Source organism: Schistocerca gregaria, chromosome 9 (genome assembly GCF_023897955.1).
Source record: "Schistocerca gregaria isolate iqSchGreg1 chromosome 9, iqSchGreg1.2, whole genome shotgun sequence".
Taxonomy (NCBI): Eukaryota; Metazoa; Arthropoda; class Insecta; order Orthoptera; family Acrididae; genus Schistocerca; species Schistocerca gregaria.
In genome coordinates this window covers 101,216,617-101,240,447 of record NC_064928.1, presented here as the reverse complement: position 1 = coordinate 101,240,447, position 23,831 = coordinate 101,216,617, and the positions used below count along the sequence as shown (strand labels likewise).

The window sequence follows — 23,831 nt, the reverse complement described above, 5'->3', positions numbered from 1 at the left end:
CCCAAAAAGTTTTGTTTGTTCTTTTACTGTCATATGTTTCAGTATTGGGAAGCTTATCCTATATAGCCAAATCAGATATAATGCATTCTAATCAATAAAATATAGTTGGTGTGGGGGAGGAAGTATGAGTGAGACAATCTGTTTATTATGCAAAATCTTTTGGTATTAGATAAGAAAGACTGCCAGTATAAAAAGATTTGACTCTTTTGTTTACTCGTGAAATACCTTTGTCAGTAAATTATCGGGATTGCTCAAGAATAACGAAGCGAAACATGAGTGCAGGAATGAGCAGAAAGATAGTGATTTTTTTAAAATAAAGGAACATTATTGCACAGCAAATACATTTTTGGTCTACAGATAACTAGTTAACGGTCCTCAGAGCCGCAGCCTCTCTTTGCTTAAACTAGTTTGCTCACTGATGCTGACTGAAAATAGTGCGGACCAAATGGATTTTTTTTATCATTAGCAAAAATGTTCCATACCTTTCTGATCATTTTCATGAAATTACAACTCGCTACAGATAATTATTCTGAATTTTTACTTTTTCAGATACTTTTAAATCATTCGATATGTCAACCTGTTAGAATTGTCCTGTGTTAATGTTTTGCTTTTTTTGGATTCCGACTGAGCTTGAAAGGAAGAATACTGATCGACAAAAAAATGAAATTGGCAAAGAAAAATTATGTGAAATTAATTTATGAGAGAGGAATTAAGCGGACGAAAAATGAAAAGAGTTCAGATTGAGAGATTGATAATTAGGCATGCAGAAGGTGTGAATACATTTTTGCTTAATTGATTGGTAAAACACGTATGAGGACAAGTCCTGTTTTGTGTCGCCAGTGCAGATCCTAAGGAGAGAAATATGAATTTTCAGTTCTGAATATTTCCGGGGCGCTGACGAATCCCCAGTTTCTATGCTATCTAATATGACATTCGAGTGGGTAAAGAAAGACTAGACTGTGTTAGACGTAAATTTTTTTCGTATTCAGAAAGACGAGTTATTCAGTTGATACAGATGGCCATCAAAGTTCATTATTAGAACAGCTGTATCACAACATCAGAGGCTTTGTTGCTATATGCAGTTCTTATTTGGAACGTTAGAGGATTAAAATGTCTCCATGTTGTGCACGGTGTGAAATGAGTGGACACCATTCCAGTGAGTGGAATATGAATACTGTGATGCTGAAAACCTGCCTGTGCGAAACTGGCTTATTTCGTGTTTCAGTGCTGTCTAGTGAATGGGCAAAAGAGTCGTGAGTGTGTGAAAGGTGAAATTGGTTAGTGTTCGGAATTGGATGATATAAAACGAAGAGGATTGTCAGGAGGCATTTGTGATCTTCAGGGTTCATTATTAGGATCACTTCATCATAATGACAGAGTTTCGTTGATGTATATAATATAAATGTGGTTGTATTAGGGAGTGAAAATATCTCAGATTACTTTATGGGAGGGGTGGAATTACATGGGTATTAAGATAAATCAATCGTTGTTTTATGACTTTGGCTTCAGAGAAGAGGAATCTGAGTGCTGCGCGTTGGAAAACCGTGTATAGTAGGTTGCTGTGTACAGGAAAGTGTAATGAAACGCAGAAAGATGTGGACAAAATTTTCCATTTGATGCAATGAATCTCAGGCAGCTCCTCATAGAAATGGATAAATGCCACATAATGTCCATGAAACTAACTTGATAGTGTTCGTTTACGAGACTACTGGTGAACATCTTGAGCAAATAACGTTTAAATATTTAGGGGCTATACAAGGAAGCCAGGTGAAACAAGATAATCATATAAAACGAGTATAAGAGAAGGCGAATGGAAGATATAGATTTATTGGGAGAGTGACAGGGGAGTATGGAAATCACACACAAGAAGCTAGAACTAATTAGAGATTATTGATGTACAGGGCGTTACAAAAAGGTACGGCCAAACTTTCAGGAAACATTCCTCAGAGACAAATAAAGAAAACATGTTATGTGGACATGTGTCCGGAAACGCTTAATTTCCATATTAGATCTCATTTTAGTTTCGTCAGTATGTACTGTACTTCCTCGGTTCACCGCCAGTTGGCCCAACTGAAGGAAGGTAATGTTGACTTCGGTGCTTGTGTTGACATGCGACTCTTTACTCTACAGTACTAGCATCAAGCACATCAGTACTTAGCATCAACAGGTTAGTGTTCATTACGAACGTGGTTTTGCAGTCAGTGCAATGTTTACAAATGCGGAGTTGGCAGATGCCCATTTCATGTATGGATTAGCACGGGGCAATAGCTGTGGCGCGGTGCGTTTGTATCGAGACAGATTTCCAGAACGAAGGTGTCCCGACAGGAAGACGTTCGAAGCAATTGATCGGCGTCTTAGGGAGCACGGAACATTCGAGCCTATGACTCGCGACTGGGGAAGACCTAGAACGACGAGGACACCTGGAATGGACGAGGCAAGTCTTCGTGCAGTTGACGATAACCTTCATGTCAGTGTCAGAGAAGATGCTGCTGTACAAGGTAACGTTGACCACGTCACTGTATGGAGAGTGATACCGGAGAACCAGTTGTTTCAGTACCATGTACAGCGTGTGCAGGCCCTGTCAGTAGCTGATTGGCCTCCACGGGTACACTTCTGCGAATGGTTCATCCAACAATGTGTCAATCCTCATTTCAGTGCAAATGTTCTCTTTACGGATGAGACTTCATTCCAATGTGTTCAAATTGTAAATTTTCACAATCAACATGTGTGGGCTGACGAGAATCCGCAAGCAATTGTGCAATCACGTCATCAACACAGATTTTCCGTGAACGTTTGGACAGGCATTGTTGGTGATGTCTCGATTGGGTCCCATGTTCTTCCACCTACGCTCAATGGAGCACGTTATCATAATTTCATACTCAACCTATGCTGCTAGAAGATGTGCCTTTACAAGTACGACACAATACGTGGTTCATGCACGATGGAGGTCCTGCATATTTCAGTCTAAGTGTTCGTACGCTTCTCAACAACAGATTCGGTGATCGATGGATCGGTAGAGGCGGGCCAATTCCATGGCCTCCACGCTCTCCTGACCTCACCCCTCTGGCCTTTCAGTTATGGGGGCATTTGAAAGCTCTTGTCTACGCAACCTCGGTACCAAATGTAGAGACTCTTCGTGCTCGTATTGTGGACGGCTGTGATACAATACGCCATTCTCCAGGGCTGCATCAGGGATTCCATGCGACGGAGGGTGGATGCATGTATCCTCGCTAACGGAGGACATTTTGAACATTTCCTGTAACAAAGTGTTTGAAGTCACGCTGGTATATTCTGTTGCTGTGTGTTTCCATTCCATGATTAATGCGATCTGAAGAGAAGTAATAAAATGAGCTCTAACATGGAAAGTAAGCATTTCCGGACACATGTCCACATAACATATTTTGTTTCTTTGTGTGTGAGGAATCTTTCCTGAAAGTTTGGCCTTACCTTTTTGTAACACCCTGTAGTGTTTCGACTTCTTATTAAATAGGCATGACAACGAACGAATTCATAGACACGTTGTTAGGATCATATCAGGTGGGTTTGGTCTATAAGAAAGAGTAACAGAAATGTCCTGGAACTTAACAATGGGACTTCTCTGAAGAAATACAGCGCCGTTTCCGGAAATCATGTTGAGGTCAAGTTAGAGAATCTATGTTCTAATAACACTGTACTTCTATCCCACGCACGTCTTAGGTAAGGCTTGTGGCAATAAGATAACAAGAACTGAGGAACGTACAGAGGCATATAGACAGTCATTTTTCCTTTGCGCAGTACATGATGGATAGTACAATGTATCCTCCACCACGCACTGTAGGGTGGCTAACAGAGTATATGTGTAGATATAAACGCACTCCCTATTTGTGGGCTGTTTTACTGATGAGTGAAGCAGAAGGCCTGATTGTATAGAAGCTAAAGATTGCGACCCACAGGGTTCAGTATTAGGACCAGTATTAAGCCCGCATTAACACAACACCCAATTTTTTGCTGCTTTATCTGCTCTTTTTGTAGGACAACGGTAGCCCGCTAGGGGGCCAGCGCTCGGCTGGGACACGTACCGGGTCGGTACCTGTCGGAGGGCAACGGGTACAGGTTGCGTGGCGAGTAGCCGTAGATCTCCCTGGATACGGGCAGGTAGCGGTAGCCGGGCGTGGAGATGCGCTCTGCGGCGTGTGACGGCTCGTCGTAGATCGACTTGGGCGACAGCCAGGGCGCGCCCGGCAGGTCGGGGAAGTCGGAGAAGAGCGGCCGGAAGAGGCCGCGTGGGCGGTGCGACACGCGGTCCGGCGCGCGCATGTCGTCCGTGCCTGCCGACAACACCAACAACGCACGTATACGGCACACTGCATTCCTCGATACATAGCAAAATGACGCCCAACAAAACAATAAAATTTGCGAGAAGTACCTTTAACCGATGCAGGTGCTCCTCAAGGTTGAATTCTAGGACCACTGGTAAATAAACAGATTTCTGAACCCTGTTTATTATTTAAATAATCTATACAGGTGCACCGCAAGGTTGAATTCAAGGACCACTGGTAAATAAACAGATTTATGAACCCTGTTTATTATTTAAATAATATCATCAGCTTACATTATATCAAGGTCTTACACTCGCAAAACGTATTGTATTGCAGTTAATTTAAATAATAATAATTATTGTAATATTAGAAGTAAGAGTAATAATAGTAGCACTAGAAGTAAAAGAATGTATTGACTGTAGATATGCGTATATCTAATGTTCTTTGAAACAGAAATGTTGGAGAGTAGCAGAGACAAATCCTCAAACAATACAGATGTTGGTCCAGATTCTATATTAGGACCAATAATAGTTGTCAGACTTTTTATAAGCTTTCTGTTTTTCACCCAGATAAGTTTAGGATCATCAGACTAGGGTGCTATACCTTGAAAACTGATTGCAGTTCAGTTAAATAATGGTAACATTTATATTATAAACAATCAGGATCATCAGACTAGGGTGCTATACCTTGAAAATTGATTGCAGTTCAGTTAAAAGTGTTACCATAGCACTATGGTATTATTGATAGTAATGAATTGAAAGAATAATTAGAAAACAGATTTAGTTGTATGAAGGGTTATTTGGAATAACAGTACTGACTATGAGCAAAGAGGATTTCAAGCAGAGACACAGTCAATTGACACAGTTATACCTCATGGTTCAATGTTAGGATGGCTAATAATTGTCAGAGCTTTTTTTTAAGTTATTTGTTTTTTTAATCATATAAGTTTATGGTCATCAAGTCCTCTCTCACATTGAAGCATTATGCTACGCTTTCAACACTGTAATACAGTTGTATTAAGTAACGCTAACATTTATTTTATAAATTACAGTAATAATGGTAGTAATAAACAGAAAGTATAATCATGTCTAATACAATATTTTCTGGTTTGGACTCTGCGCTGTAATGTCTAATATTACTTTTGGTGTGACATATGATGTATGAATTTCGATGCACTACTTTTAATAAAATAACACACATGAGAATAACGAACAGAATATGTCAGTGAATATGGCACCAGTAGCTTAGCACCACCCACAGATAGGATTCTAAACATCCTTGGTTACATTATAACAGCTGTGCTTGTTCTATGATATGGCAGATTTTTGTTTGTGTTGGCTAATGGAGGTACTCATGTACATTATTGTATTGTTTTTGTGGCATATATGCAGAGAAATACCATGTACACATGTCCACATGCACAAGCGATGTATTAGAAATGGCGATGGAAGCTTAAATATGTAGGTAACGTTACTTATAAAGTATATGTACATGCGAGAGATTGTAGACAATTTGTGTACATGGTGCAGCAGTTAAATACGGACAAATAAAACTTTATAAAAAAAATCAAATTTATTAAAATAAAATGCAAATGAAAATGAAAACCCTTTTACGTATTAGTAGTGGAATCTTTCAAGAGTAACATTACTCGATGTAGCCCGCCTCAGCCGCAGTGAACACCTCCAGTCTTGTCCTAAAGCGATCGCACGCACTGTTTGAAATAGCGCTGTCCATATTCGCTAATGCTGCTGAGATAGCGGTGCGTAGATATGCGACGTTAGGGTGCGTCGTCTTATTGGTAACCCTATCGGGCACGCTTCAAACAAAGTAGTTGAGAGGTTAATCAGGGCTTTTCGAGGGCCAGAAGTTCTTTGACCAGAAGATGTCAACATTAGCCGAGAGCCAGTTTTGAACTAAATGTGCACCGTCCTGTTGAAGGATATATTGTCTCCCTGAGACCACAATTACCACCCACGGTTTCACTACATTCGTCAAAACTTGCAAATAAACTTCTTTTGTGACAGTTTGTTCCTTTCCAAAGAAATGTGGCGGCATGATATCACCCTCACTGGACGTGACACATAGGACGTGAACCCCAGACTTTTCCGAACCATTATACTTGGCCACAATATCGTAAACCGCTCATCTCGGTTACCCGAAAAATCGAACTATTTCAGTGGGCGAACGCCGAGCGCGAAGATTTTCGATAATCGCGACTCTTTGGCTGTACTCCGCACTTGTGCGTAACATCTCGGCCATTTTGAGTTTCTGAATGGCCGGCCCTTGTGGCCGAGAGGTTCTAGACGCTACAGTCTGGAACCGTGTGACCGCTACGGTCGCAGGTTCGAATCCTGCCTCGGGCATGGGTGTGTGTTATGTGCTTAGGTTAGTTATGTTTAAGTAGTTCTAAGTTCTAGGGGACTAATGACCTCAGAAGTTAAGTCCCGTAGTGCTCAGAGCCATTTGAACCATATTTGAATTTCTGACCTCCGGTGGCAAATTCAAATTGAAATTTGTCTGGATTTAAGCGCCGCAACCTGTATAAAACAATGTCACCATTTTTGAAAGAATTACAGGTGTTTGAAAATGCCCCGCGGTTGAAACAGAGCTTTGTATATTTCTATAGGACAGGACACAAATTTGAAAATCGTAGGTGCTCAATCCACTCTTGGCTACCTGGGCTTATCTCCTTTATTGTGGCAGCAAACTTAAGTCCTTGTTCCTTTTTCTGATGAAAAACTTCCTTCTACGACAGAGCAAAGAGTAAATCTGTATGCCAGAAAACGATGTACGAGAGTAATCCGCAAAAGAAAGTTTGTCCAGTAAATTAAAAAGATATTCCATCTGATCAAAACCATCCGGAGACCTATGAGTTCACATCAGTATGGAGTGTGTCATCGATTCGCCATTATGACGGCTTGAAACATCCTGGGGACACTTTTCAGTGGGGTGTCTGAACGTCTGTGGAGGAGTAGCAACCCATTGTTCCTCAAGATCCAAAACGGGAGAAAATGGTGGTATTGGACGCTTGAGTCTGGACCGAAGTCGATGTTCTAACTTCATCTCATACTTGCTCAGTTGGTCTCAATTCGCGACTGTGGGCAGCTCAGACCATATCAGGAAAGTTATTGTTCATGAAGCATCATCTCACCTTCTGCTTTATGACAGAATGCATTGTCATAGTGATGTAATCATTGTCTCCAAACTGTTCCACTAACGTACGGAGCATACAGCGTTTTCTCAAGTGCAATAAGGGGACCACAACCTAACGACAAGAAACACGCCCGCACTGTAAAAACCACTTCCTTCGTACTTCACTGTTGCCGCCGCACATAATGACAGGTAACGTTCTCGAGCCATCAGCCAGACCCAAACCCATCAGTCGGATTGACACAGCGTATAGCGTGATTCATCAGTACGAATCACTCGTTTCCCAACATCGACTGTCTAGCGACGTCGCTTTCCCGCTACCGACATCCACATGGCCAACAGTGAACTTGGACAGCTTCATAAAGGTTGAAATATCCCTGGTGGATTTGTTACTCAGGCGACATTAAATGACTAGTCCACCTTCGATGTCACTTAGCTCTCGTGACTGCCACATTCTGCTGTGACTGTTTCTCTAGAGACAAGTCAAATTCCCAGTACGTAAAAGTATCCAGATACGTTTGGCCACGTGCACAGACAGTGACCTGGTGCATATTATGTTTCCACTTAGTCATCATTTGTTCATTTGGCAAACCATTCTGTTTAAAACGGCAATAAATAAATTTGGGACCAGATATAGGAGCCGCTTAACAACAGTCCCCTGATCACAAACTGCATATTGACTTTCGGGTTCTTCGGCCCACGTTCGTCTGATGAATTTCCGACGTTCTGCCAGCACGAGTGGTTGACATTGTCAAAGCTTCACCATCCATTGCTAATGGTGGAAGCCCAACTCGCCACCGCAGACCGTGTGTATCTTGCGCGTCAACGTCCGAGGGCTTCTCCGCGGTCATTTCCTGTGCGGTTCTCCTGTTGCTACCTGCGACGGCCGTTCGCTGCAGCACGGGAAGCCAGGATCTGTTTGCCTAGAGACTTTCTTCTTTCTTGTTGAAGCTGTTCCCGTGTTTTTGTATTTCTATAGCTTCTCTGAACAAGCAGGTGTTATAGTTCTTGTCTACATCCAGTACTTCCGCGTAGACGAATTTTACTACGTGGTCGGTCTCACACAGTGCATGCTACGCCACGGCCGATTTCTGCACGTGCTCCAACCTAAAATGTCGCTTATGTTCTTTGATCCTGGTGTTGATTGATCTTACAGCCATTCCGACATAAACTTTTCCGCGTATACAGGGTATGCGGTATATTCCCGACATTGCAAACGGGCCCTTTTTTCCTTTGCCGATCCAAGACACTCTTGTATATTCTTTATCGGTTTGAAAATAGTCTTTACGCCGTGTCTGCGCAATATACGGCCGATTCTGCCCGATGTATGGCAGAAAGTCCGTACCCGACATTTCTTTTCTGATTTCTTACTTCGCCGCGTGTTTGGCTGTGTTACATTCTAATATAACTTGTGGAGTACCCATTGCTCCTCAGAACACTTTCCACTTGTCACAGTTCGCGTCTCCTTGTCGTCGGTATCGGTTCTGAAATGGCAACTGGTCAGGTGCTTCATTGACGGTACGAACAGATGAGAACTGCTTGAACCGAGATCCGGGCTGTGTGGAAGGTGTTACAATACAGTGCCTCGGAAACGGTGGACCTAATTACGTGAAACCGAGGGCTGTGTCATTTCGGACGTTGAAACTTCCTGGCAGATTAAAACTGTGTGCCCGACCGAGACTCGAACTCGGGACCTTTGCCTTTCGCGGGAAAGTGCTCTACCATCTGAGCTACCGAAGCACGACTCACACCCGGTATTCACAGCTTTACTTCTGCCAGTATCTCGTCGCCTACCTTCCAACCTTTACAGAAGCTCTCCTGCGAACCTAGCAGAACTAGCAGTACTGAAAGAAAGGGTACTGCGGAGTACCGGGCGTGAGTCGTGCTTCGGTAGCTCAGAAGGTAGAGCACTTGCCCGCGAAAGGCAAAGGTCCCGCGTTCGAGTCCCGGTCGGGCACACAGTTTTAATCTGCCAGGAAGTTTCATATCAGCGCACACTCCGCTGCAGAGTGAAAATTTCGTTCTGGATTTCGGACGTTGTCGTGAATCACGACACCTTCCGAAAGGAAACCCGATCGGTTCTTCCGAATCGCTTTCTGTTTCAGTACGGAACAATTCCTAGTAACATTCACAGTCTCTCCATGCCTGTGGAAATCAACTTGTTGTACATCTCACATGTTCCAAATAGGCTGTGATCATAACTTTCTTCGTTGGTGCCGTAGTTTTGAACCGCATATATCGGAGAGATGAATGGTGTCTCCACGATACTGGAGCTTTCTTCAAGTCTGCTGTTACGTGATGCAGCCACATTTCAATACCCTCCGCCTGACACCGATTTAGTGCTGGAGAGACAAACCTAATCGCTTCGCTTTATTGTCGTTTGAGAGTTGGCAAAGTACGCTGCGAGAATACTTCTTCCTCTAGAGGGATGTGTTGCGCACAATTTCTTCTACATTACCAATGGCGAGACTGAGTTTGTATGATGTCTGCCTCACGCAGGGACTGATGACCTCAGCAGTTTAGTCCCATAGTGCTCAAAGCCATGTGCCTCACTCGAATGCGACGGTTGATTTGAATCATCCTTGGGACGCAGCACACACTGTCGTACGAAGAGGTCGACCTTGACTGCCCTTAGCCGGCCGCTGTGGCCGAGCGGTTCTAAGCGCTTCAGTCTGGACCCACGCTACCACTATGGTCGCAGGTTCGAATCCTGCCTGGGGCGTGGATGTGTGTGATGTCCATAGGTTAGTTAGGTTTAAGTAGTTCTAAGTTCTAGGGGACTGATGGCCTCAGATATTAAGTCCCATAGTGCTCAGTGCCATTTGAACCTGCCCTTACCTTTGCTAGTTTCGTACATCTGTTCTGCCCTTATGGAATTCGTGGCACCCAATTCACGCCTGTTTCCTGGTATTTCAGGTGCTCTATTATCTTACACTGGATTGTGCTGTAGCTGTGAAAGTTATCTTTAAAGGCAACAAATCTTATTGCACTTCGCACTTCAATCGCCGGGTATCCATCTCTCGACGCCTCCATCTTGAAACTGTATTACGAAGTGCAGCAGAATAACTACCTCCCTCTACTGGCATTTAAAAGGTTTTATTATCTGTTCTATCTAGACATGTAATTCCCGTGGGGTGGGTTATACACCTGTGAAAACTCTTATAATGTTACTCGTAACCATATTTTATGATTCGGAAGTTGGTCAATAGCCGCTGACAAACACTTGAGAAGACTACAAAATAAAATTTCCGGTTTATAATGGACGATTTCCACTACCCTCTCAACACATTAGGCAATATTTAGGGCAACCATCCATCTACTAAATCATCTACAGCAAGTTCTTCAGGTTTCGCCGAAAAAGCTCGTGAATTCTCTGGGCCAAGAACACTTAATTTCGCTTCAGAAATTACCAAAGATGGCCCACATACGAAACTTTATGGACTGACACACGTTTACAGTCTGCATAAACAGTAACGTAATACACAGATCACATCCGATAATTTTTATCGTCAACTATAGCACAACCACAAATCAGCAGGCACAATGCACTGTGGGGCTTCTGTTAAACCAAGCGAGGTGGCACATTGGTTAGCATACTGTACTCGCACTGGGGAGAACGACGGCTTAAACCCACGTCCTGCCATCCAGTTGTAGGTTTTCCGTGATTTCCCTAAATCGCACTAGCCAAATTCTGGGATAGATCCAACGAGAGCTCACGGTCAATTTCCTTTCCCATTCTTGACACAATCCGAGCTTGTGCTCCGTCTCTGACGGCGCCGATGTCGACGGGACGTTAAGCCCAATTTTCCTGCCTTTCTTTTTAGCTTCTCTTGTTTAATAGGTACGATACGCTTATTAATTTAGTTACTGAACCATCCTCGTACCGAAGACACAGCCGGCCGCGGTGGCCGAACGGTTCTAGGCGCTTCAGTCCGGAACCGCAAGACTGCTGCGGGCGCAGGTTCGAATCGTGCCTCGGGCATGTCCTTAGGTTAGTTAGGTTTAAGTAGTTCTAAGTTCTAGGGGACTGATGACCTCAGATGTTAAGTCCCATAGTGCTCAGAGCCATTTGACCCGAAGACACATAGCACTGCTGGCTGGGTCATAATGATTGTATTAAGAACACTAATATCTTGTGGTAACACCGTCAACATAACAGGCTCTGCTAACGGTATACTAAGCCTTCCACATCGCTGGCAACGGGTTCTGCACAACGCTGGCAGCCCGCATCTCGTGGTCGTGCGGTGGCGTTCTCGCTTCCCACGCCCGGGTTCCCGGGTTCAATTCCCGGCGGAGTCAGGGATTTTCTCTGCCTCGTGATGGCTGGGTGTTTTGTGATGTCCTTAGGTTAGTTAGGTTTAAGTAGTTCTAAGTTCGAGGTGACTGATGACCATAGATGTTAAGTCCCATAGTGCTCAGAGCCATTTGAACCATTTGAACAACACTGGTGACTACTTTGAAGGACAGTAACAGTTGCAAACATGTAACTCTTTTGCATCGGTTGTGAATAAATAGTCGGCACTATGTAAATTCCAGCCCTCGTATCCTCATTTCAAGACACTGTTCATTCGTTCAACTGCTCTCGCAAGTCCTTTGCTGTCTCTGACAGAATTAAAATGTCATCGGCAAACCTCAAAGTTTTTATTTTTTCTACATGGATTTTAATTCCTACTCCAAAAAGCTGCATCGAATCTAATGCTAATAATGAGCATCTAAATTGCCTAGTCACATTAAACTGACCACTTATCAAAAGCATTTTTGCTCTGCATACTGCTGCGAGACCTGGAGGAAGAGAGTCAGTGAGTTGGAAACTACCGACAGGAGTGTCGAGCCATGCCGACTTCAGTGCCCTTGTCAGATGCTCCAGGTTTCTCGTTGAGGGTACATGGCGCGTGCTGAGGTGGTCCCATAGTTTCTCGAGTGGGTTTAAATTTGAAGAGTTCGGTAATCAGGAGAGTATGGTGAAATCATACTGGTACTCTTCCAGTCATGCATGTACTCTGCAAGCTGTGTGACACATTGCATTGTCCTGCTGGTAGTTGCCACTTTCTCGAGTAAAAACTACGAGGCCTATTGGGAAAGTAAGGAACAATGGGTCGCGAAATGGATACCACAGTGAAAACCAAAACTGTTTTATTTGCAACGGTTAGCTACACCTTACAGTTACTTCTCTACACAGTCGCCGTTCAGACTTAGACATCTGTCGTAGCCTTGTACCAACTTTTCGATTCCCTCGTCATAGAAGACAGCCGCCAGTGCTTTTCGACAGTTTTCAAGTCTGGACTGCGGCTCGTTGACAGTGTCAAAATATTGTCTTCATAGCCAGCGGTTCATTTTAGCAGAGATGAACCTCAGGGGTAGCCAATTTCGGGCTGTATTGTGGGTGATCAAACGCTTCCCATCGAAAACGCTTCAGGAGCATCTTCACTGCCCCTGCAGAGTGCAGCCGAGAATTGTCGTGTAGAACGAACCACATGACAGTTATGTTATGTGGATTGCGTAGCTTCAGGCGAAATCTTTCAGCAGGGCCTCATACCCGGCAACAGTCACTAATTTGTAGCCATCTTTACGTTCTCACTGTGAGCACAGAACTGAAAAGAGCGACACGATACAGTCGACTGGCGCACTAGACACAGTGCCCAATGCATCTGTGCAAGTACTTGCATGTAGGAATGGTTACATAGTTGTGTTGGTCCATTGTACGGTAGAGAATGAAGAGATGACCTAGGGAACGCAACAAAAAAATTTCCCAGACAGTAACGGTCCCTTCTTTTTGGCTTTCTGGTTTTGCTTTTGCTAGTGCCGTTGTCCCGCGTCTTTGCCCAGGGTAGGCACAGTGAAATCGGATGTGGCACGGTTAATTTGAAGCAGTGGCCGGATTCCCTTCCTGCCGCTGCTCAACCCCCCCCCCCCCCCCAGGACAGAATTAATGTACCCCAACTGTCTGCACCTAGTGTAAACCGTGTAATAGTGTGAACGAGTTTCAAATGTCTGCAAGGCGTGTAGCAGAGGCGGAACGTGGGGGCCAGCCCAGTATTCACCTAGGGGGATGTGGAAAACCGCCTAAAAACCACATGCAGGCTGGCCGGCACACCGGCCCTCTTTGTTAATCTGCCAGGCGGATTCGATCTGGGGCCGGCGCGCCTACCCTACTCCAGGAAGCAGCGCACACAGGGCACAAAACGTGATTCATCTGGAAAGGCCATTTGTCACAACTCAGTGGACGTCCACTTGCGGTAATTTCGTGCAAATTCCAGCCTTCAACGTCGATCAAGAGCAGTCAGCATCTACATCTACATAGATACTCCGCAATCCACCATACGGTGCGTGGCGGAGGGTACCTCGTACCACAACTAGCACCTTCTCTCCCTGTTACACTCCCAAACAGAACGAGGGAAAAATGACTGCCTATATGCCTCTGTACGAGCCCTTATCTTGTGGTCTTTCCGCGAAATGTAAGTTGGCGGCAGTAAAATTGTACTGCAGTCAGCCTCAAATGCTGGTTCTCTAAATTTCCTCAGTAGCGATTCACGAAAAGAACGCCTTCTTTCCTCTAGAGACTCCCACCCGTGTTCCTGAAGCATTTCCGTAACACTCGCGTGACGATCAAACCTACCAGTAACAAATCTATCAGCCCGCCTCTGAATTGCTTCTATTTCCTCTCTCAGTCCGACCTGACAGGGATCCGAAACGAGCAGTATTCAAGAATAGGTCGTATCAGTGTTTTATAAGCATATATGCTTGAACCAGGTGCCTGCTAAGGAGGGCCTTACGCAGCTACGTTCACCAAACGGTCTTTGAGGAGACACTACTGGTGTCCCCTTGGTACATGTGGGCCGTCAGCTGGCAGGTCTATCCACTGTCCACATCGCCACAGCCGTTGTTCTCCCCTGCCATCTCTGGCCCATGGTGCACCCGAGTCGCCGTTTTCAATAGTGTCGTAGTGCCATGCACAATACAGTTTTACTATGGTAATACGCGAACAGCTAACAAACCCAGCTATTTCGGAAATCCTTCCACACTTGTCCCGAAAACCAATGATCGTGCCCTTTTTGACCTCAGATATGTCGCTCCGTTTCCCTATTACTCCAAAGACTGTGATGTGTTCGACGTCCCCCCGACATGGTTTATGCCCCATTCACTGCCAGTAATCCTACTTGCCGTGTGCGAGTGGTTATTGCATGTTGGCCGTGTTCAGACTCAAATGTGAGCCGTGTATCGACTCGTGCTACACCTTGTGTTTAGATTGCATTGGTTTTCCTTTTCTTCCCCTGACATGTTTGTTTGATATGTTGTCTGTCATTGAGTGGCTGCTTGGTTGTCTTTTCCCTCTGCTGTCGACATCTGCATTTTTGCTTCCGGGAAACTGCTATGGAGGAAGTGAGGTCTTTGACCGTTTGTAACCTCGTGTGGTGGCGCGGAAGTTGGGGCGTTGCGTGTAGAGAGTGTGGTGGACACGGGAGGGCAGTGTGGCTCTCCAGCGCGGAGCAGGCGTGGTCGGTTGTACCGAGTCGCCACGTGATGTATGTCGGTTGTGTGTAACGAGCGGGTCCAGTTGACGGAAGAGCTCCCCGCGTGTTCGTTGTATACAGAATCGCCCCACGAGTAGTTGCTGCTCATTTCGCCTCGGTCGGACGTTAACTAGCTTCTTTAGATCCTCTGTTTCAACACTCGAGTTTAAAAAGGAGACACCTAACATGAAGGAGCGGTCACTATCCGTCAACGTTGCAGAGAAGACGTGAACTCCGGTGACAGAGCGTGTTGTCACGTGACCTTGGCGTGTTGGGTACGCTGGCGACGCGTGCGCCGTCGGATTTGTGGATCATTACCATCGGAGGTCGTGTACTGCCTGTTCGAGCATAATTGCAAGTTAAGTTAGTGGAAAGTTTAATCATTAAGTAATAAGTTTGCGTAATTCTGCCTTGTGGCTTCCGGCGATCGGGTTTCCTGTCCCCGGCACCGATCTAATTGAAGACAGTGATCTTTCCTCCTCCTCTCGTTACTGTCCGATTGGAGGTGTAGTTTTGGCAGAGTAATTGTTTCGCTGTTCTGTCGTGGGTTATGAGTAAATTCATGCTTCCTGTTGGTTGATCATGTGGTCGCTCATTCAGGACGGTGTGGTGTAATGTTTTCTTGCACCAGGTTAGCTCTAATTCTATCAGCAAATTAAGCCATCCTATAACAAGTTTTCGCCGGGTAAAAGTCGGTGCAGTGACCAGCCTGAGAGTGGCAATTGTGTTTACGGGCGTATTTAAATTGGTCAGTATTCTGTCTAGCCTGAGCGTCCCTGAGTGGGTGATTTGTGGCCGCCTTACACGGGTCCTTCATATCTGTTATGTTCTAATGATATTCCAGGACAGTTTTGTTTAAAAAAATTTTAAATACCTCGAAGTTTGTAAATTCCTTTTTTTGCCATTAATCGTGTGTTTGCTGAGACCTGTTTAATTTTTTTTAATGGCGCTGTTGGTTTCTTCACTACCTCACCGTACTTTATTAATAATGTTCTGTAGTTACTTTAATAGCCTGTTTACTAATGTTCTTTAAATTTTTTAAATTGTTGTATTGCTAAAAATTACTGTGATTGGCGTTAGTGGCGTGTTTTAAAAGGTAGTTTATTGCCGTACTCCTACGTTCTGTATTTCTTTTGTTTTAATTTTTAAACAGTTGTATTGATATAAATTCGTTGATTGTCGTTAGCGGCGTGTTTTAAAAGGTTGTTTATTGCCGTACTGCTAGCTTCTGTGATTTTTTATAATTTTGTTTAAACTGTTGATTTGCTATAAATTGCTTGAACGCCGTTAGCGGCGCGTTTAAAAGTCTGTTTATTGCCATACTGCTAGTTTCTGTAAGATACGAATAAAACATTTGCGTAAATCTCAACCTGGCAGTAAACTACTAGAAATTTGGTCCCGTTTCCCAACTTGTGGTGTGGCTCGTAGTAACCGTAACCACTGTGTGTGTCAAAATGAAATGAGCGTTTGGTGCCATTGGCCGGAAGGCCCCTTGCGGGGCAGGTCCGGACGCCTTGGTGGAGGTCTTATTACAGCCGACGCCACATTGTGAGACCTGCGTGCCGGATGGGGATGAAATGATGATGAAGACAACACCCAGTCCCTCAGCGGAGAAAATCCTCGACTCAGCTGGGAATCTGACCCAGCCCCTTAGGGCGGCAGTCCGTCACGCTGTGTACCCAGATTAATATGAGGTAAATAGACACATCAAATGGACAGAGACCCTCTTAAGGATTTTAGTGTACCCCAACTGTCTGCATCTAGTATAAACCATGAAATAGTGTGAACGAGTTATTTGAAACAGAGGTGGGACATGGGCGGGTGTGCCAACCAGCCTGCATGTGGTTTTTAGGCGGTTTTCCACATCCCACTAGGTGAATACTGGGCTGGTCCCCACGTCCCGCCTCTGTTTCAGGCCTTGCAGACATTTGAAACTCGTTCACACTATTTCACGGTTTACACTAGATGCACACAGTTGGGGTACACTAAAATCCTTAAGAGGTTTCTGTCCACTTGATATGTCTATTTACCTTAAGCCTCGTAGTTTTACTGCAACCGTCTCCTGAAACTACGAAGGTACTTAAATAATCCTGTGTTTTGATTGCTTTGGACTGTTAATGATGTGACCTGAGTGCTAAAAACTTGACTAGAGCTTTGACCCCGGAGACATGTTGCTGGGTAAGATGAAGGATTTTTGCCACGCGGTTCAGTGTTACATCATTGTTAGTGCTCCGGCCAGCTTTATTCGAGCACAAGGAATGTTGACAACAACTTTGCTTGTAATCCAGAGAGATGAAACTCACCCTTGAGGGCGCGGACGTAGGACTGCCAGAACTTGGCCTTCCTTGTGATGGGCTCGTTCCTGCCTATCATGTCGAGGTTGTTATGGAACAGCATGGCTGCGGCTGTGTCTCGCTCGTCTGCAGGTGTTCAATCCGGCACCAACAGCTGCAACACATCGACAAAGGCGGACACTTGAGATACGTAGAAAAACACATAGACAAGTCGGAGATCCATAGAATGAAGGGTGATACCTAACTCAATGTCATGGCAATCAACTGCCTGGACCAGACTGGATGATTTTAACGCTATTGTCACATACACTAAGTACTTTCAACATTGTTGCCCCGTCAGCAATCGTGATAATCTAATTCCGGGTGATCAAAAAGTCAGTATAAATTTGGAAACTGAATAAATCACGGAATAATGTAGATAGAGGGGTACAAATTGACACACATGCTTGGAATGACATGGGGTTTTATTAGAACCGAAAAAATTCAAACGTTCAAAAAATGTCCGACAGATGGCGCTTCATCTAATCAGAATAGCAATAATTAGCTTAACAAAGTAAGACAAAGCAAAGATGATGTTCTTTACAGGAAATGCTCAATATGTCCACCGTCATTCCTCAACAATAGCTGTAGTCGAGGAATAATGCTGTGAACAGCACTGTAAAGCATGTCCGGAGTTATGGTGAGGCATTGGCGTTGGATGTTGTCTTTCAGCATCCCTAGAGATGTCGGTCGACCACGATAACCAAACGACGCGCGCAAGAGATCTTTCACGCGTCTAGCAATACTTCTTTTTTTTTTGTTCTAATAAAACTCCATGCTATTCCAAGCATGTGTGTCGATTTTTACCTCACTAATTTATTCCGTGGTTTATTAAGTTTTCAAATTTATACTGACTTTTTGATCACCCGGTATATAAGAAGCTATCAGCCTCGATTGCGGCAATGAAACCAACATTTACATAGGTTTCAGCCCAAGTAATTGAGCTTTCTTCTTCGGAAGATAAACCTGATTCTATAATACGTCTACGAGGGCATGGACTAGAAATGTACCGCACTTTTAAAATGTGACTACGCCTATTCAGCCTGTTTTGGTTTTATTTTTATCAATTTTTTTTTCTAGACCATGCCCTCGTAGACATATTATAGAATCAGGTTTATCTTCTGAAGGAGGTTCAATTAATTGGCCTGAAACCTAGGTAAAGGTTGGTTTCATTATCGCAATCGAGGCTCATAGTTTGCCGGCCGGGGTGGCCGAGCGGTTCTAGGCGCTACAGTCTGGAACCGCGCGACCGCTACGGTCGCAGGTTCTCATCCTCCCTCGGGCATGGATGTGTGTGATATCCTTAGGTTTAAGTAGTTCTAGGTTCTAGGGGACTGATGACCTCAGATGTTAGGTCCCATAGTGCTCAGAGCCATTTGAGGCTGATAGTTTCTTCTATATTACATACACTAAGGAAAAAATCGAAAGAGGCATTGGCCGGTCGTAAATTCAAAAAGCTGTTCTAAATCCTCTATTAACTCACCCAGTGACCATACTGATAACGAAACGGAAGATAACGGAGAGAAGGCCGAAATACTGAATTCGGTGTTCTGAAATTGTTTTACAGCCGAAGCTCGAAATTCGGTCACTCCTTTCAGTCATCGTATGAACATTGAAGTCGCACATATCGATGAAATACCTGTAAGATTCTACAGAGATTATGCGAAAGAACTTTCTCCCCTTCTAGCACCAGTTTATCGTAGTTCTCTGGAGCAACGACGAGTACCTAGCGACTGGAAAAAGCGCATCTCATTTCCGTTTCCAAGCAGGTTTGTAGGACAGATGAACACAATTATAGACCTATGTCGTTGACATCAATCTGTTGCAGAATGATGGACCATATCTTGAGTTTACATATTACCGCGTTTGTGGACAACAAAAATCTCTATAAAAAATCAGTACAGATTCCCCAAACTCAGGTTGATGCTGTATTCTTTGACTCCAGGAAGGCGTTTGACACCATCCTGCAATGCCTTTAAGTGACAAAAATACCAGCTTACCAAATATAGTACCAAATCTGCGAGTGGATTCAAGACTTCCTTGCAGACAGAACTCAACACGTCGTTCTCAACGGAACAAATTTGACAGATATAAAAATAATTTCTGGAGCACCCCAAAGAAGTGTGGCAGGAACGATACTGTTTACAATGTATGCAAAATGGTTCAAATAGCTCTGAGTACTATGGGACTTAACTTCTGAGGTCATCAGTCCCCTAGAACTTAGAACTATTTAAACCTAACTAACCTAAGGACATTACACACATTCATGCCCGAGGCAGGATTCGAAACTGTTCCAGACTGTAGCGCCTAGAACCGCTCGGCCACCCCGGCCGGCAATGTATGTAAAAGATCTAGTAGAAGGCGTCGAAAGCTCCTTAAGACTGAAGATGATGCGGTTGTCTGTAAGATGGCAGCAACGCCAGAAAACACTACAGATTTGCAGAATAACCTCAGAGGATTGATAAATGGTGCAGTCCCTGGCAGCCCGGCTGCTGTGGCCGAGCGTTTCTAGGCGCTTCAGTCCGGAACCGCGCTGCTGCTACAATAGTAGGTTCGAATCCTGCCTCGGGTATGGATGTGTGTGATGTCCTTACGTTAGGTTTAATTAGTTCTAAGTCTAGGGGACTGATGACCTAAGATGTTAAGTCCCATAGTGCTCAGAGCCATTTCAGCCGTTTTAGTTTCTGGCAGTTGCCCCAGAACGTAAATAAAGGTAACATATTGCGAAAACGTAGGTAAAGAAACCCGCTACTGTAAAACTATACTATTAATGACAAGTTGCTTGAATGACCATATAAATAGCACGAAAAGCAGATACCAGACTGAAATTCGCAGGAAGAATCTTAAGGAAATGTGACTCATTCACGAAGGATGTGACTTCTTTTCTTCGGTCACGTTCATTTCTAAATCTAATTGAGCTTGGTGGCACCAGCAATATGTTGATTTCTTGTACTAGATAACCTGAAAGTCTTTTCTGTTACAATGTTCTGGTTAATTCTGTGCAAACGGCCAAAAATATCAGCCTTATTTCCCTTATTGCGTTTATTTAAATTGTAGTGTATTCTGATATTTTTCATCACTGCTTCTTGATTCCAGAGTTTTATGTTTCTTATTGGACTCAAGATGTTTCTTCTTCCTAAGTTAGCCTTATATATACTTCAGTGCTAGGCTAGATATATGTATAAAGGAAACTGCAAATATCTGCCGAAATACCAGAAAAATGCGCCTGACAACTCTTAGTAGGGCATTTCGGCAGATGATTGCAATTTTGTTTTTGCTGTGTCTAGACGGAGTCGGACAGAACAAAAAATGGCTCTGAGCACTATGGGACTCAACTGCTGAGGTCATCAGTCCCCTAGAACTTAGAACAACTTAAACCTAACTAACGTAAGGACACCACACACATCCATGCCCGAGGCAGGATTCGAACCTGCGACCGTAGCGGCCGCGTGGTTCGAGACTGTAGCGCCTAGAACCGCTCGGCCACTCAGGCCGGCTCGGGCAGAACAAATACATTATTCTTTGTGTATTTGTTAAGAAAAATAATTCGATTCGTAACATCATTTCCGAATTAATGAACACTGAAGTTAGCCTATCAGGCCGTTACATATGTCGGACTCAAGGTACTCACATGGTATCATTACCCGTTTCGACTTCTTACAAAGTCAAGCATCCCGCGGGAGACGTGTTGCCATACGTGTTCTTCGTTTGGTGTCCTAAAGCCGAAGAAGAGAGCGATACAAAAATTGGACGTGGGTCGGGGTGAGGATCGATCTCAAACCGAGCCTGCGTCATCATCTGCTCTATGACAACAACTGACTATAAATTGTATCAGGCGGACCGCTTGATTTTGCGAGCCACTGCCCGATTGTCTAACTTCAAAGCTAACTAACTCGGAAACGGCCCAAACACTCGAATTTTTTCTCAAAAATTATTTCTCAGCGCAACCTATCCTCAAACTTTGCAGACTGTTTCTGACCACTCTTTATCTTCCTGCGACACCCTTACAAGCTTTTCGGTTTATAAGCATCGTGCGTATCAAAAAGTTTTACTAGTCAGTCACAGTGTTTCCCTAAAGAAGTGTATGTAGCTCGTATAAAAGTCAAATGCCTTCTTGAAATCCACAAATATTACAATTGTGTTTGAGAAAGTAGGATTATTTTTGCATTGCCGGCCTCCGTGGCCGAGCGGTTCTAGGCGCTTCAGTCCGGAACCACAGTGCTGCTACGGTCGCAGGTTTGAATCTTGCCTCGGGCATGGATGTGAGTGATGTCCTTATGTTACTTACGTTTTAATAGTTCAAGCCTAGATCAGAGGTCTCCAAACTATGGCCCGCGAGAGCCGGCAAACCGGCTCGCGTTATCTGGCCGGACACCCCCGGTATCCGGCCGGCCCGCCAAATGTTTGAGGTGGTACCTACACTGCCAACAGCTGAGCTTCGAGGCCTATCGCGACCAATACACCGCGACATTGGCTCTGCTACTCGCTACAAGACTACATGACTAAACTTACTGTTGCGCCGCTTGAAATAACAATGCTTTGACATACTCTACCTCTGTTACATCTTGCAGTAATAGTGTTGTTAACAATTATTTCGAGATTTCGTTAACTCTGCAGGACGCTTTCGTGAAGATGTGTAGTGACATACTTTTTTGTCGGTGAAATTCGCCAGAATAAAATACGCCAGAATTTCGGTCAGGTACGTCCACCAATCAAAATTATGTAATTAAATAAAAATCGTAGTTCGTTTCCCACAACCTTAGATTTTTGCGATTTTATCTTTCCTTTAGCCTTACATTACGGCGATCATGGAGTGCTAGGGTGCTTTAATCCCTCTATGTAGATCTTGGCCCTTTTGACTTTGTGGAGGAGTCAGTGTGGCCCACGGACTAAAAAGTTTGGACACCCCTGGTCTAGAGGACTGATGACCTCACATGTTAAGTCCCATAGCGCTTAGACCCATTTGAACCATATGATTTTTTATTTCCATTTAATTTCTACCATGCTGCTTCGCAAATACTGCTACTTCGACTGATATTTCGGTTTGTGATAAACAGCATGTCCCAATGAGCAATCAGCTTTACAACGAATGAAAACATACTAAAAAGGGGCATTATTTCTATTTTTTCCATTTTCACAGTAAATTTAATACTAGCGTATTCAGTTGGTCAAAAAGTGCACATTATGTTTCTTTTGTTCTTTGTAACCGCACAATATTATGTAACATTTGTTATGCTGTTAGACTGCTGCTAGCCCTCACCACTGGAAAACAAAAAAACTTTGTAGTTGATCGATGACATTGTAATTCTGTCAGAGACAGCAAAGGACTTGGAAAAGCTGTTGAACGGAATGAATAGTGTCTTGAAAGGACAAAAGCAAAACGAGGATAATGGAATGTAGTCAAATTAAGTCGGGTGATGGAGAGGGAATTAGATTGGGGAATGAGACACTTAAAGTAGTAAAGGAGTTTTGCTATTTGAGGAGAAAAATAACTGATGGCGGTCGAAGTAGAGAGGATATAGAATGTCGACTGGCAACGGTAAGGAAAGTGTTTCTGAAGAAGAGAAATTTTTTAACATCGGGGATAGATATAAGTGTCAGGAAGTCGTTTCTGAAAGTATTTGTGTGGAGTGTAGCCATGTATGAGAGTGAAACATGGACGATAAATAGTTTGGACAAGAAGAGAATAGAAGCTTTCGAAATGTGGTGCTGCAGTAGAATGCTGAAGATTAGATGAGTAGATAACATAGCTAATGAGGAGGTGTTGAATAGAAATGGGGAGAAGAGGAGTTTGTGACACAACTTGACAAGAAGTAGGGACCAGTTGGTAGGACATGTTCTGAGACATCAAAGGATCACCAGTTTAGTATTGGAGGGCAGAGTGGAGGGTAAAAATCGTAGAGGGAGACCAAGAGATGAATACACTAAGCAGATTCAGAAGGATACAGGTTGCGGTATGTGGTGTGCGTATTGTAAGACCTTCGGTACACACACCATCAGATTATTTGAGTTGTCGCTCTAACGAAGTAGGCGAGTGTCAGAAATATGTCTTGTGGTCTTATCGTGGCGTGTTTATCTTTTGCCGTTAGGTCAGACGATGGAAATGTCACTTGTACGCTTAGAGTAGCAGATTGACGCTGACCAACTCTAAACAGAACTTGATTTATATTCACACACATTTATTAAAATAATAAGTATAAAAATTAGGTAACTTGAGTCTGGATGCTATTTACAGTTGACAATCTGAAGTTCCTTTGGTCTTGGTACGTTAATCTTATTCTCACATATCTCTGATACTCGACAAAGTGTCTACTCGTTTATCTTCATGGCTATGTACAGGAATATGGTAATCTTATTAGGCGCAGACTGAAACTTGACTATAGACTGGTAGAGAGAAATGGAGACTCGTACAGACTGATGCAGACTGATTAATCGGAGGTCTGTACACACGTTATAATACCTCGAGCTTTCAGGTATCACTGCGCGAGTGTGATCCGCGAGGAGAAAAGGTTCTACGTTAGTAGCAATGTCATTGGCTG

At 43.9% G+C, this 23,831-nt stretch overlaps 1 protein-coding gene across 2 annotated transcripts in view; it reads right to left on the bottom strand.

The window, feature by feature from the left end:
• Nucleotides 1-23,831, bottom strand: part of LOC126291671 (uncharacterized) — a 244,002-nt gene that overhangs the window by 164,714 nt on the left and 55,457 nt on the right. For both annotated transcript variants that reach the window (XM_049985251.1, XM_049985252.1), the window contains exons 2-3: nucleotides 17,263-17,407; nucleotides 4,059-4,307 (exon numbers count right to left, since the gene is read on the bottom strand). In XM_049985251.1, coding sequence (XP_049841208.1) covers nucleotides 4,059-4,307; nucleotides 17,263-17,356 — 343 coding nt within the window. In that variant the 5' untranslated portion in view covers nucleotides 17,357-17,407. The remainder of the gene's footprint in view (nucleotides 1-4,058; nucleotides 4,308-17,262; nucleotides 17,408-23,831) is intronic.